Raw genomic sequence first — 15,485 nt, forward strand, 5'->3', positions numbered from 1 at the left:
GTAGTTTTTAGGTTCAGAGGGATTGTCTTTTTTGAAGACCGGTTTAACTAGAGCAATTTTGAGAAGTGCTGAATTGATAAGTTTATGACATGAGCTAGTGGCCTTGCCAATTGCCCTGAAATCTGCTTTAAAAATGAAATAGGAATGTCATCATGACCTGTTGATCTCTTATTTTTTAGTTGTTTTATTGTGTTCTCTACTTCAGTTGGATTGGTAGGAGCCAAAAAAATGCTGTTTGGATGTCTCTTTATTTTGCTTAGATCAATATTATTGTTAAAGTTAATGTCAGGACAGATATTTAAGAAGTAGTCATTAACAGTGTCAAGAAAATCAGAGTCACTATCAGATTTAGTATTTGAACATTCCAATAATGATTTTCTTTGAAACTTTTTGTTTGTAAATTTTTTAATTAAAGACCATGTAGCCTTCCCTTTATTCTCAGATTCAGCAATATATTTAAAGTTAGTAATTTTTTTAGCCTCTCTAATTACTTTTTTTAAGACCTTAGTAATTTTTGCTAACATGTCCAGAAATCATTTGATGAAATAAATTGTGTTTCTTTTTTGATGAGATCTTGATACCTTGTGTTAACCAGGATCTATTCTTCAAGCTTTTTGATTTTATTTTTTTTATTGGAAATATTTGGTTGAGCTTATAGTATCCAAAATACCTGCCAGCTTATTAAAAGCTTTTTCAGCATCCGCCTCCCCCAGCACATCATCCCACACACAGCCAGTCATTTCAGAACATAAAGCCTGTAATTTAGATTTTGAAAATATTCTCCCCATTTTCCATGCACCAACTTCTTTGTCGGTGTTTAGACTTGTATTAATTGAGATCTGTATTGCATGGTGATCAGAAAGGGCTGTTCCAATACTTCAGCATTGCTAAAATCTAAAAAGTTAATGAAAAAATTATCTATACATGATATTTTATTTAATAGATTTGGTCTTGTTGTATCAAATATTGTTTGATTAAAATTATAAGAGTGTAAAAGATCCAAAAATTTCTGCTTTTCCATCCCACTCTTATTTAGATTTTTTTCTGGCGATAAATTGACATTAAAATCACCTGTCATAACTATCCTAAAATTCTTGAAAGCTGAACATAAATTCTGACACAATTCCTCAAAGACACCAAGAAAAACATTAAAAACATCTATATACACACAGAATCAATAATTTTTGATTTTTATTTAAAATTCCACATACTTCAATTTGTCCTTCAATGCTGTAGTTCTGTATATTAAGCATCTCACTATAATATTTTTCCTTCCCATCTTGGACAAGAATGCAAACACCTCCGTGCTGATTGTGTATTCTCGTATAACAAGTAAGCAGTTGGTACCCATCAATGTGGATGAAATTCTCCTCCCCTGGCCTGAGCCAGTGCCCACTCAGGCATAAAATTTCATAATTTTTGTTAAGTTTATCTAGAGTGACTTCTAAGTCTAATGTCTTATTTCTTATACACTGGATATTTTGTGTAAATATTTGAACGTCTGGGTTTATTATTCCTGATGTTCAATATAAATGACTCGCTCAAAGATTTTTGATATTGAAGAAAGGAGAGATATTGGTCGATAGTTTTCTACATCCTGCTCATCACCTTATTTTTAAAGAACTTTCCCCTTTTTTAGTTTAGATGGAAAGATTCCCATGTGCAGACAGGCATTTATTATGTGAGCTAGAGGCACATTTATATGGTGACTAGCTTTTTTGAGTATGTTTATTGGTATTTCATCAAGACCAGCAGAGTATTTATTTGGCAAGGCCGATAGAATATGCTGAACTTCCTTTGAAAAATTGTGGGGATGTGACTTCCTTTAGGCAATTGACCAGAAAATGAAGGAGTAAGAGATGAAGCATTAAATTTCTTCAAAAATATGTTGGCTATCTCATCCAAATTTTCAATAATTTCATTATTGCTAGAATTTAGGGTGACAGGTTTAGATGACTTTGACTTATTTGAGCATTGATTGAAAAAAGTCCAAGCAGTTTTAGTTTTATTATTTGAACAGATAATCTTGTTTTTATTTAAAGAAGTTTTATAGTTAGAAATAATTTTTTTATATTCTTTTTTTTTATTGATTATAAGCTGCCTCACTATTTGTTTCCTTGTACCATACATACAGATCTTTAATATGACTAGAATAATTTTTAATTTCAGAGTTTACCCATTTTTTATCAGGATCCTTTATTCTGTAGCTACTTAGAGGAAATTTTACATTAAAATAGTAATAGAAAATATTATAAAAGCAATCATATTTTAGATCGACTTCAGCGCAGTTATATACATCTTCCCAGGATTCATGTGTTAAAAGATCATTAAACTTCTTAATGTTGTTTTCTGTGTATGAACGTTTCTTTATAAATACTGGCTTTTTACTCTATTTAGGTATTTCTATATGGAGTTTCTGACCATAATGATCTAATATATCTGAGAATAATGTATTACTTGTTACCTGACATTTAGCCAAATTGGTGAAAATATTATTAATTTGAGAGCCAAATTGTCCTACCACCCTAGTTTTACCCTTTATGTGTGGTGCTAAACCATAGCTAGCTAATAATTGTTTGGTAAGAGAGGAGTTCTGATCGTTTACTAAAAAGTTAATGTTAAAATCTCCACAGACTACCAGATACCTGTTGGCCATGTATATAGTGTGTGTATATAGGGTGATCTGTACAGACAAATAAAATAATAAGACCTATTTAAAATAAGACACTGACAAACACAAAATTCACACTGTCTTTGTTTTTGCAAGGATGGCAGTTCCTCCTCCTCTAAACTCAGTTCGAGATGAATAACAAATTGGTCGATGAAAATAATCCCACCTCCTAAGATCAAAGTTAAGTGCCTCCCAAGTTAATGTGCTCAAAAGCTTTGTAATTTTCCATAATTCATTTCACATACAGCAGAGGTAAGCAGCATTTTTGTCCTGCAAAGAATGGCAGTAAGAGTGGATATCTGGTTGAGGTTACAGGGATGAGGACAAACTTAAGCCTTGAAAAATTATTAGTTTATTTTTATTATCTTTAAACAATAACGCTTTTAAAGATTTAGAGGTTATGTCCTATAATTCTTCCTCTAAACTCACTTCAACTGACATTTTGATCCTAGAGATAATCCTGGACTAATTTAACCATCAAAGTCAATCCTTGTAAACAGGGCTGTACTAAATAAAAATAGTCATTCACAATCATTTGATCTATGGACCTAATAAATCCGCGCTTTGTAAACGTAACTACTGGGAGTTTAATGGGTGAATATTTGAGATAAGGACTATTATGAAGAATAGTATATGTACTTAGGTTAGGTTAGAGTAACAAACTTAAGGGAGTGACAAACACAAACAAATGAAACTGCCAGTTTCTTTCATAAAGCAAAAAGTTAATTTAATGTTAAAGCTTTACACAAGGAGTACATATTATATGAATATAAAGCATAGACCCATTTATTTGTGACTATAGATAAAACATATTTACATAGTTGGTAAGTGATGCACTGGGTAAGGCATACTGCATGTGGCTTTAAGCGTGCATTTATTTAATTTATACTTAATTACTCACCGGATAAACACTAATAAACGGTACACCATGCGACATTAACAAAAAAAAACACTAAAATAAATAAATAAATGACCCCTCACGTCACCCATTCAACATTATATTTAAAAATGGCCGACCATCTAATCTTTGGCCCGTCCGGGATCCTTTGAAAAATCGATAGTTTTTAGGCTCACGCTCGGATCCGCCGGTTTTTTTTCGACTGCACCGTAACGTTAAAATAATTTTAAAGCTCACACCGTGAATAATTCGTCACTTTTTAAACGTTTTTTCGCCTAAAAATCCCACGGAATATGCACAAAACAATAACACAAGCACCACACAACACGGGAAAATTTTGACGTTTGTCCGAATGCCGCGCCATTGTTATAACGCGCATGCGCACAAGCGGTTCTTTTTGCAACCGGTTAATAGAGTCGATTTCGACGTATTCTGGTTAATTATACCAATGAAAGAGGGAAACAAACACGGAATAAATTAATTTAGTGCAAAAGTGCTGGTTTTATGTTTTTAAATCTCCTAATACTAACGATAGGGTCGACACCTTTGTTTACTTTAACAGTTGGCAGCTGTCAGCGAGTTACTTTTGACAGCTACAAAAAATTAGATCAGGGCGATTCATATCGATAGTTTATGATAAATATTATTTTGTGCTTATTAATTTTGGTATTCTCATTAATTATTATTTGTTTTTATGATTAGGCTAAGACGGCTCTGTTGTTAATACTTACAAATTTTGTATCAACTTCTATTTCTCAGCCTTTCTAAATTTGTAATATAAAGCTATCAATATTTCGCTAGTTATTTGATATGCAATTTTTTTTGATTGAAAGGCCCTCTACTAATAATAATGCATCCCATTAAATGAGCGATATTAATTTCTCAGCTCTACCATTTTGTAAGCGATGAATAAAGTCGATTTCAACGTATTCCGGTTTTTTAAGATCGATAGAATATGGAGACAAAAGCGGAAAAATTAACTTTTCTATAATTCTCTGATTTTGGTATTCTCGTCGAGAAGTTCTAACTTCTTTTTCTTAGCTTTTCTAAAATTAAACGCTTTCAATATTTCACTATTTATTCGGTTTGAGCAATTTTTAAATTATTCACATTTTAATAAAAACCTTCTACATAAAACAATGCATATATCAAAATATCGATGTGCGTTTTTCAGCTCTAAATATCCAGTTTTCAACCGGTGATTAAATCAACCGGTGATCGAGATATTAGAGCTGGGCGACCCATATCGAGTTTCCATTAACAGACCTATTGCCCTTTTAAGTTATTCAGAATATTCTTACTACCTACAAATTTTTAAAGGAATCAATATTTAAATTGTGAGTTTTAAATCAACGAGAAGTTTTAAATCAACTTCGTTTTCTTAGCTTTTCTAAAATTAAAGGCTTTCAATACTTCACTATTTATTCGGTTTAGGCAATTTTTAAATTATTCACATTTTAATAAAAACCTTCTACATAAAACAATGCATATATCAAAATATCGATGTGCGTTTCTCAGCTCTAAATATCCAGTTTTCAACCGGTGATTAAATCAACCGGTGATCGAGATATTAGAGCTGGGCGACCCATATCGAAGTTTCCATTAACAGACGTATTGCCCTTTTAAGTAATTCAGAATATTCTTACTTCCTACAAATTTTTAAAGGAATCAATATTTAAATTGTGAGTTTTAAATCAACGAGAAGTTTTAAATCAACTTCGTTTTCTTAGCTTTTCTAAAATTAAAGGCTTTCAATATTTCACTATTTATTCGGTTTAAGCAATTTTTAAATTATTCACATTTTAATAAAAACCTTCTACATAAAACAATGCATATATCAAAATATCGATGTGCATTTGTCAGCTCTAAATATCCAGTTTTCAACCGGTGATTAAATCCTCGAGATATTAGAGCTGGGCAACCCATATCGAGTTTCCATTGACGAACGTATTGCCCTTTTAAGATATTCAGAATATTCTTAGTACCTACAATTTTTGAGAGGAATCAATATTTAAATTGTCTTATAAACGTTTTTGACAAATCAGAACACTTATATTAAAATATCGATATTCCGGACCAGCTCTAACTTCACAACTGACAGATGTCAAGCACCTTAAATGTCAAAGTCAGCTGTCACCCGTCAATGGAAACAAAGATGTCGTCCGTATGGCAGGAATCGCAGGTGTAAACAAGCCGAGAAAAGTTTATCTAAAAAGGTCATTCTAATGGATTTGCAAATAAATATTCGACAAATGGTCGGCACCAAATGGCTTTTTTCGAACGGGAAATTAGCAGAAAGGTTTTGCTAGACGACACCGAACCGATCACTTGCCGTATCGAGAATTGGCATAACGTTAATGGCCACACTGTGAGTAGTAGATCATAAATTTTTATCTGTAATTAGTAATTTAGACGTAAATTCGATCCTCACGGATGCCGTTAGCTTGTTATGCGATTATTTTTATAGGGGGGCGTACCCCGGTTATAAAATAAATATGATTGATAATGGCTTAATAATTTTTTGCTTACTATGAGTCTCTAAAAATACACAGTAAGTGTAAAGATGGGACATAAAGATAAATTACTTGCACTTTTAGGAATTTGTAATAAGGGTACACAGAGGCCCATTCTCAGATCAAACCTGGAAGGTTCACAAAAGGTACAATGACTTCCTCAAGCTCCACCAGTGCCTACAAGAGTCCAAAATCCCATTGGAACTGCCTCCAAAGAAGCTCATTGGCAATTTGGACCCTAAGTTTATTTGTGAAAGACAACAAGCTTTGCAGGTCTATAAAGACAATTTTTATCACAACTCGCAATTTTATTCATTTATCTATTATAGAAATATTTAGACAGCATACTGATGAATCCAATACTAGTGTCTTCCTTGCCTGCCAGGTCTTTTGTAGATCCTGCTAACTATTGTCAGCCTTTTAGTGGTAAGAATGACATTGATATTTTCTTGTGGAATTACTGAAGTTTTTTTTCTCGCATTAGAAATTGCCCTTCAGCATGTTTCTTTGGCATTAAGGGGAGAGGGATGGGAAGTTGTGGAGCCCCTTGTAGAAATCGGATGGAGACTCCGTAAGCATTTTTATGTGATCAAGGGCAAATCGAGACCCAAGGATGAACTGATTGGCAGCTGGACTGACTATGGACCCGATAAATATCTGGATGACAAGGATATGCATTCAGTTTTTAAGGGTTTACATCAGATAAAGGTCAGTCTGAGATAAGGAATATTTAGAGTTAATAAAAATGTTTTTTTTTTGTTTATAGCATCCTTATATAGCAAAAATTGACTTCTGTCTTTGTACAGACACAGGGGGGCTAGTTGTAAGGGAAACAAGCAAAAATGGCTCCCTAAGGGACCTTTTATGTGGCTCCAAGCCTAAGCTGTCATTTCTGAAAAAATATGGAAACCCTAAGGGGCACAAACAACTTAGTATGGAAGAAATTGCCACATATGGCAGGCAAATATTGGAAGCCTTAAAGTTTTTACATGATAAAGGCTTTCCTTATGGTAATATTTCTTATAAGAACAAATATGTTTAAAATAACTGTTCGGTTACAGGACATCTGCACAGTGGCAACATTCTCATCGAAAATGATAAAATCAAATTGATCGATATCGAAAATGGTGTATTGGGAGTTCCATCTTACTACAGGCCCTATTTTATGCAACACAAGAAGATTTGCACCTTGGAAGCTATCGATGTCTACTGTTTCGGTCATGTGTTGTATGAGATGGCCATTGGATCTCCTTTGCATGAAAGCTATATGGCAGAGGACATTGGTGAATGTTCTGGACAAATAAGTAAGTCAATTTCATTCTAAATTAGGACTTTAATGTGTTTAAAAGTAAAATGCATTCTATAGGTTTATTGCGTTTAAAGAAGTGAATGTAGGTACAAAGATTTCACACATAATCCATTTTAACATTCAGAGTATGAAGAAGAACTTTGACCAAACATTAGTGTTTCTATAAACATATAATTTGGGACATTATTATTTTAAGGGAAACATAGCAATTTGTTAACAGTGATTTTAAAATTGATGGTTTTTAAATGTATTATAGCGAGGGAACACGGAATTGTAAAACTTTATAAACGACTTATTGTTAGACTTGAAAATGCGCAACGTTTCTCTAATTCATCCATCTTCGTACCTCTTTTATTTTCCAAGATTCCCCTGATAGACATCCTTATCTTGGCCACATCGTATATTTTTGATTTGTATGTGGCATATCAAAATTACTGTTTATCCCTTGCAGAACAAATACTCGAATCGATTCTATCGCACGACGCATGCAAAAACGGTCTTCCCACAATATCCCGCTTACTGGACGATCCGTTTTTCTCACGCGTACGCCTGGTTCTAACGGATAAGGACAGCGCCCACTTTAAAATACCGACTTCGGTAAGAGAACATTTGAAAACCGTTGCGCAAAAAATGGAGGATCGACTAAAGGGCGAGCAGAAAGTGGTGCGGAGCCAGAAACGTCTCACCAAAGTCCAGGAGATGATGAGCTGCGAAGAAGAACGCAAGAAGCAGCGGAATCGCATGAAGGAGCGTCACCTCAAAGAGCAGAAGAGCAAAGATGGCGCCGGCGGTAGGAAAAACGGACATTTGGAGAGGTGCGATAGCGTTACGAGCAGCGCGGCTACCTCGGTCGGTACCGCTACACCGCCCTCTGCTACAGGTAAATAAAATGTATCCTAATTTTGGCATCATAACCTTCACAACTGCCCAACCATTTTTTTCTTGTCAACTCTACAGGTTGTCCTCGGACAAGATTTAGATGCAGATTTCTCAATAATAGTTATACAAATCACAATTTTTATTATTGTTATCTGAAGCATAATATAAACCATGTCAACACTAATTAAAATCATTCTTGTAGATCATCAAGTTAATCTATAATTTCCTTTTGTGTAGGTTTATTAGACCAATACATATAATTTTATTATTTTACAATAAGATATATCTCATAAATAATAATATTAATATTAACAGTTCAGTCAAACTTCTCAAGAAGTTGGGGTGAGTCAATCATTATAACTACAATGTTAATTAAAAAGATTAAATCCAAACTACCTCTATGGCTTTCTAGAGATGGAATGTTTAATAATTTAAGAATGTCAATATAAAATGTCCAATGATGGAATTTTAAGTTTCGATACTATGAAACACAAAAATCTCTTGCACTCTTTCTATATTATAATTGTGACCCTTATAGAAAGATGACCATACACAGCTTAAGAATTCCAAATAGATTAATGACAAGTGAGCAGTATATATTGTTAAATCAATTGATATAATTAAAATCAGATAAACTTTTCTTAATAAATGAGTGTAAGTAATTCGAATGCCTTATTACAAATAAATTCATAATGGGCTTTAAAACTTAGTGTTGGATCTAAGAAAACCCATAGATCTTCATAAATTGATAATGGTTCTAGAAAATTATTGTTTATTACTTAGTTACAAACTATAGGCTTAGAATTTCTGTAGCAACGCATTACTTTGCATTCATCTATATTTAAGGAAAGTCCATTATGTAGGCACCACTGTGAAAGTTTACTAAGGATGTCTTGAATCTTTAGACAATCCATGGCATCCCTTACTATTCTGTAAATCTCCAAGTCATCTACATAGAGCAAGATAAAACAATCAACAAAACAGTCATATATGTCTGATATTAATAGACTGAATAAGTAAACAAACAAAGAAAAACAACGGGTGTATGTGTAGGTCCTAAGGCCTGATGATGCCCTGCTTATACAGGGCGAAACAAGTGTAGCCAATAAAATTTGCTTATGAGACCGTGACTTTGTTTTTGTTTGTTTACATTTTGTGTGGTCTCTTGGAATAAATGGATGTGGATTTTATATTAGACTAAACAAGGTTTTCCTCAGATAGAGAGCCTTCTGTTAGTGGGATAGCTTCCCAGCCACTCATGCAAAGACATAGATTCCCAACGCTTTAAGTTTATAAGTGAATAGTTTTATATTAACACGATCGAATGCCTTGCAGACGTCATTATAGACTACATCCATCTGTAACCCTTCTCCAAAAGCATTCAGTATATATTCTTCCAAGATCGCTAAATTCGGAACTGTGGACCTACCCGATACAAAACCGTGATGCTCTGGAACAACAAAACTTTTTATGGAAAAATATATTTTATCTGAAACAACGGATTCAAGTATTTTTGAGAAAATTGATACTTTAGAAATTCGATGACAGGTGTTAAATGTTAAAAATTTTGTGCAAAACAGGAGATAAAACACAGCGACAGTTCTTAACAATTATTTGGGACTCAGCTCAATTTTACATTTAATTGCTCTATTTTATGAGAAATGTCCATAATACTAATCTCACAGTTCCTGATATCTAGTCACAGTTCCATCAGCATAAGATCAGCAAAAATAGGGAATAGAATCAAATAAAATTACTTTGACGGCTTAATTTTGAATATTTGACTCCTCCTAATTAATTAATTAATCAAGGAACTTTGGGTCAAAACTCTAAATGAAAAAAGATTCTTAGATACGCAGACTTTGACAAAAACCAATATTCTTATTCTAAGAAATTATTTGATCCCTTAAGGATGTATGACAAAAATGCTCAAAGTCCTTTACTGAATTAACTGTCAGACTAGTTTAAGAAGATAATGTCAGCAGATTAAGGCCATCAGTGTTTACAAGGGAAAACATACGAGCAAAAAATTAAAACTAGAATAAAGAAAAGACTCAGAACGTCCTGAAAGAGTACTGGTCTCTTGAAATAAGATATGACTTGAAAGTTGTTAATTCTAAGTACGATGGAATTGTTTTGCAGCAATGTCATAACTAAACCAATATTCTGATGGTAAAAAACTGTTTGACCATCAAGAATATAAGACAAGAAGAAACAAAGTCCTGGACTGAATTAACGATCGCATGAGAGTGGTCTAATGAGCTCTTCCAGAAAATTGGGAATACAGAATTATCTGGAAAGGCCGATAAATGATGAATTTTAAAAATAATCTCAGAGGATTCATGCTATCAGTGCCAACTTGCAATGACTAGAGAAGAAATTAGGTTGAAAATTAGAAAGGAGGTTCTAGAAAAATTCTTTTATTCAACTATCAGAAAAAACTAATGACATTGAAAATTATTGTTAATTCTAAGTACATGGAATTGTTTTGCAATAATGTTTGATCTAAATCAAATAATAAACAAACATTCCGATGGTGCAAAAACCATTTGACCCATAAGGTTACATCCCTTATGGGTCAAATGGTTTTTAAGGAGGATGAAAGAGAGTAGTCTAAGGAGATTTTCCAGAGAATTGGGAATACAAAAGTATCTAGAAAGGTCGATAAACGATGAGTGACCAACATGATCTCAACGAATTTCAGTCACGAATTATGAACGCTTTGTGAAATTTTTTTTTGTGTTTTTTTTAACTCTTGGTAATATTTAAAAAATTTTAACACTATTTGCAGGTTTCTATGACCTTGGATAGTACACTACAGTGAACACCATGACCAAGCACTGACAAAGTGTATATAAAAAATCTCTATAACTTAATTAATATCAGTTTATTTAGTATGAAAACCGTGAAAACAGTTTTTTTCTCTACTAACGCAAAGAGATATATTACATTTAGAACATTTTATATATGTGCGGGACTTACACTGAGCTTCTTTGCACCTCCCTATTTTGTCACAAAATATAGGAAAATGGCCGATATTATCAAAACGTACATCTGAGACAGGTCTAATTTAAAAAATCGATTCACAGACATATTTTCAGATATTAGAGATATAGAAAATTTTGGCTCCCAGTACATGCGCCCTCTTGGATAACTTAAATTTCCCATAATAAGCAAGATTCCAAAAAATGTCTTCAGCTCAGGAATGGTTGTGGCTGGAAAGTTAGCTACAGCATTTTGTACTGCGTAAAAATTTGTTTTCTCCATACAGGACTCTAGCAATTTGTCAGTACAATATTTGGAAAAAAAATCCAAAGGTGATGGCAATTTTCTTACCTCGGATTGAGAGGGTTGAAAAAAGTGAATTGAAGGTGACATTTCATACATTCCTTTTATCCACCTTATATCTTTTTTTTGTATAAGATTTTGTGAATCAAAATACTGCTTGGCATATTCAGTCTGGCAAGAAGCAACTTCAGATTTTTCGGAGCTTACACTCGGCTCTGGGATGGCTTCATTGAATGAAGAATCTTCCAAGTCATTGAGACAAGGGCTAGTAGGACTCTCAAAAAGTTCATCTAAATTTTTTTTTATGTTATTATACCTCTTAATGATACATTATCTATTTCTTCCCAGCCGTCGTCATCCACTAACCCTAATTCCTCTAACTCGGAATCATCCCCATTGATGAGTTCAAACAATCGTTGTCCCCTAATGGTTTAGTCCAATATCATATATACTTATCTAATAATCTTTTTGCAAAATACTATTATTTTGTGCTTACCTGATCTAATATTTATTATAATAAAAATATCTAACGCCTTTTTGTAAAAAAATAGCGTAAAAAACTTTGTAAACAATAAAGAAGCACGTGTCTAATGAGAATATGCCAGGCAACTGTTCACACAAACATCAATATTGTCAAACGTTCATATTTGTACTTGACGCGACATCTAGAGAATTAAAGTGACACTACAACACTTTCGTGTACAACGTTACCATCACCTATTCGAAGCCAGCTACACGGATTAAATCTTATGAAAGTAGGCGTACACTGTAGTGTACACCATGACTTAAAGGGTTAAGGTCGTCAGTGCTTATTATGAATGAACAAGGAAAGAAATGAGAGCAAAAAATTAAAACTAGAATAAAGAAGAGACTTCTTGAAAGAGTCCTTGTATTTGACTATGTTGAAAAATTATGTGACATATTAAAGTTATTGTTAATTCTACGTACAATGGAATTATTTTGCTGCAATGTTCAAACTAAACCAAAAAATAAACAAAACATTCGGATGGTGAAATCTATTTGGTCCATCAAGGATCTAAGATAAGAAAAATCAAAGTCCTGGGCTGAATTAACGATCACATCAGAGTAGTTTAAAAAGCTTTTCCAGAGAATTTGGTATACAGAATTATCTGGAAATGTCGGTAAATTATAAATTTTAAAGATGATCTCGGCGGATTAAGGCCATCAGTGCTTAGCATCAATGAACAAGGGAAGAAATAAGAGCAAAAAATGAAAACAAGATTAAACAAGACATTTGAATTTTCCTGAAAAAGATTTCTCGTATTTGACTATCTGGAAAAAAGATGTGACTTATTAAAAGTTGTTGTTAAATCTACGTACATTGGAATTATTTTGCAACAATGTTTGATCTAGACCAAATAGGTAGTAAACATTCCGCTAGCAAAAAGCTATTTGACCCGTCAAGGATGTAAGATAAGAAGACTCAAAGTCCTGGACTGAATTAACTTATCACCTCAGAGTAGTTTAAGGGGCTTTTCCAGAAAATTTGGTATACAGAATTATCTGGAAATGTCGATAAATGAAGAATTTTAAAGATGATCTCAGTGCAATAAGGCCATCATTGCTTAGCATCAATAAACAAGGGAAGAAATAAGAGCAAAAAATTAAAACTAAAATAAAGAAGAGACATGAAACTTCCCGAAAGATTCCTTGTATTTGACTATCTGGAAAAAAGATGTGACTTATTGAAAGTTGTTGCTAATTCTAAGTACTACGGAATTATGTGGCAGCAATGTCCAAAATTAAACCAAAAATAAACAAACAATCCTATGGTGAAAAAACTATTTGGCCATCAAGGAAGTAAGACAAAAATACTCAAAGTCCTGGACTTATTTAACGATCACATCAGAATAGTTTAAAGAACTTTTCCAGAGAATTTGGAATATAAAATTATCTGGAAAGATCGATAAATGATGAATTACAAAGATGATCTTAACGGATTAAGACCGTCAGTGCTTACCATCAATAAATGAGGGAAGAAATCTGAGCAAAAAATTGAAACAAAAATAAACAAGATATTTGAATTTTGTTTTAAATATTCCTCGTATTTGACTATCTGGAAAAAAGATGTGATTTATTGAAAGTTGTTGTTATTACTATGTACTACGATTGTTTTGCAGCAATGTTCAAAATTAAACCAAAAATAAACAAACAATCCGATGGTGAAAAACGCAAAGTCCTGGGCTGAATTACCGATCACATAAGAGTAATTTAAAATGCTTTAGTGAATGCTGGACGTTCGTAGGTTAGGATTTAATATAAGTCACAGTCTGTATATTAACCAACCAAATAGAAAACTACATAGACGCCACTTAGATTTGCTAAAACTAAGAAAACTTGAATATATTAATTCCTGTATAGACAATTTCAACTTTGCTATGGCAACAATTCCCAACAACAATCCATTTTATTTACATAACCCTATTTAAACTTTAGATCCAGTTTAAAAACTAAATCTATGTTCAGGCCAAATGCACAAAATGTAATTAATAATGTTTCCTTTTTATAAAATTGAAATATAGTTACACTTTAAGTTAAATTATAACTTGTGGGTATTAAATGTTTTATTTCAATTATATTTAAAGAAAAATAATAAAATATATACCACAGGGAAAGTTCATGAACCTTGTTTGGTGGGTGTAGTATTAAAAACTATAACTCAAATATTTATTAAATACTCACCGAAACAGTTTTACAAATGACTTAAATTAATTGGATGAAAAATTATATTTTATACTGTGTACGAGGTGAGGAAGACAGAAACACACAACCGAAGATTATATGGGCTTTAGCCATGTGTTCATATCTTACCATTAGCCTCAATCGACAATGACAATAACTTTACTAATAATTCTTAATGTTTTAATAAAATAATTAACATAAGGGACTAGTCTCCGGTCGGAGACTACCCAAAAATTAAACATTCCGATAGCGAAAAGCTATTTGACCCATCAAGGATGTAAGATAAGAAGACTCAAAGTCCTCGACTGAATTAACCATCACATCAGAATAGCTTAAAGAACTTTTCCAGAGAATTTGGAATACCAAATTGCCTGGAAAGGTCGGTCAGTGATGAATTTCAAAGATTGTCTGAGCGGATTAAGGCCTTCGGTGACTACCCTTAATGACCAAGGGCGTTGTTGAACTTCCAGGAACAATCCCTGTACTTGAAAAATATTCTTCCTTATTATAACTATTTTCAGGTTCATCTGTACCATCTCCGCCGCCGCCACCGCCTCCACCACCACCACCGATAATATCGAACGGAACCCCATCAGGTCCCGTTTCAGTCGCGGCTACCAAAGACAGATCGGCCCTCCTCGGTGCCATCACTAGCTTTAATAAATCGGCCTTAAAACGTGTCGAGAATAAAAATAATTAATACGTAAGCCGATAGACAAATAGATAGATATTGTAGTCGGTTGGTTGTGCAATATTATCCAGTATTTTCGAGGCCTATAACGTTCATGTTTAGATGTAAATACCATTATAATAAATGTAACTTTCTACCTTTGGGGCCACCTTTATAGATGATACTTCTTAGTGTCATGACTTCTAGTGCCAAGTAGCGTAGCGCTTCTAAAGGTGTATATAATATATATTCTATAATAATCTCTTGAAAAGTATATTTTTCTCAAAATAAAAACTATTTTATCGAAAAAAAAAGCTAGTCATGTATTTTAACGTTTCTGTATAAGTTTTCTTTTTTGGCTGTATAAATGTAGGCTTACCGAGTGTCCAACTGAAAACTTCTACAATTTATACTGTTGGTCGTCCACTCGGTATGTAGGTGACGTTAAATTTGTGTCCATGTAATAGACTTTTAATATATTTAAACATTTTATTCCATTTGTTTCTATGTTAGTGTAATATGACAATGATAATATAATAATATAACGAAGTAAA

At 33.1% G+C, this 15,485-nt stretch overlaps 2 protein-coding genes across 8 annotated transcripts in view; one reads left to right on the plus strand and one right to left on the minus strand.

Moving 5' to 3' along the window:
• The window catches only part of LOC126734828 (uncharacterized), a 54,558-nt gene extending 50,445 nt beyond the window's left edge, over positions 1-4,113 (minus strand). For 5 of the 7 annotated variants that reach the window (XM_050438583.1, XM_050438585.1, XM_050438586.1 and 2 more), the window contains exon 1: positions 3,573-4,112. The gene's annotated coding sequence lies outside the window, so the exon portion shown is untranslated. Of the gene's footprint in view, positions 1-3,572 lie in introns of all 7 variants that reach the window. The other 2 variants (XM_050438588.1, XM_050438587.1) reach the window with 2 other exon arrangements.
• Positions 4,114-5,707: 1,594 nt separating this feature from the next.
• Positions 5,708-15,485, plus strand: LOC126735426 (PX domain-containing protein kinase-like protein). Its single transcript, XM_050439406.1, has 8 exons — positions 5,708-5,937; positions 6,167-6,355; positions 6,412-6,508; positions 6,567-6,790; positions 6,849-7,092; positions 7,144-7,386; positions 7,843-8,271; positions 14,783-15,485. Exons 1-8 carry the CDS (start codon positions 5,836-5,838, stop codon positions 14,959-14,961), a joined length of 1,707 nt encoding a protein of 568 aa, XP_050295363.1. The 5' UTR covers positions 5,708-5,835; the 3' UTR covers positions 14,962-15,485.

This window comes from Anthonomus grandis, chromosome 4, assembly GCF_022605725.1.
Source record: "Anthonomus grandis grandis chromosome 4, icAntGran1.3, whole genome shotgun sequence".
NCBI lineage: Eukaryota > Metazoa > Arthropoda > Insecta > Coleoptera > Curculionidae > Anthonomus > Anthonomus grandis.

Coding starts and splice junctions, on each gene's coding strand:
- LOC126735426 (XM_050439406.1), top strand. CDS start 5,836: ATGGCTTTTTTCGAACGGGAAATTAGCAGAAAGGTTTTGCTAGACGAC. Junction 5,938..6,166: donor ATAACGTTAATGGCCACACT/GTGAGTAGTAGA, acceptor TTGCACTTTTAG/GAATTTGTAATAAGGGTACA. Junction 7,093..7,143: donor TGATAAAGGCTTTCCTTATG/GTAATATTTCTT, acceptor GTTCGGTTACAG/GACATCTGCACAGTGGCAAC.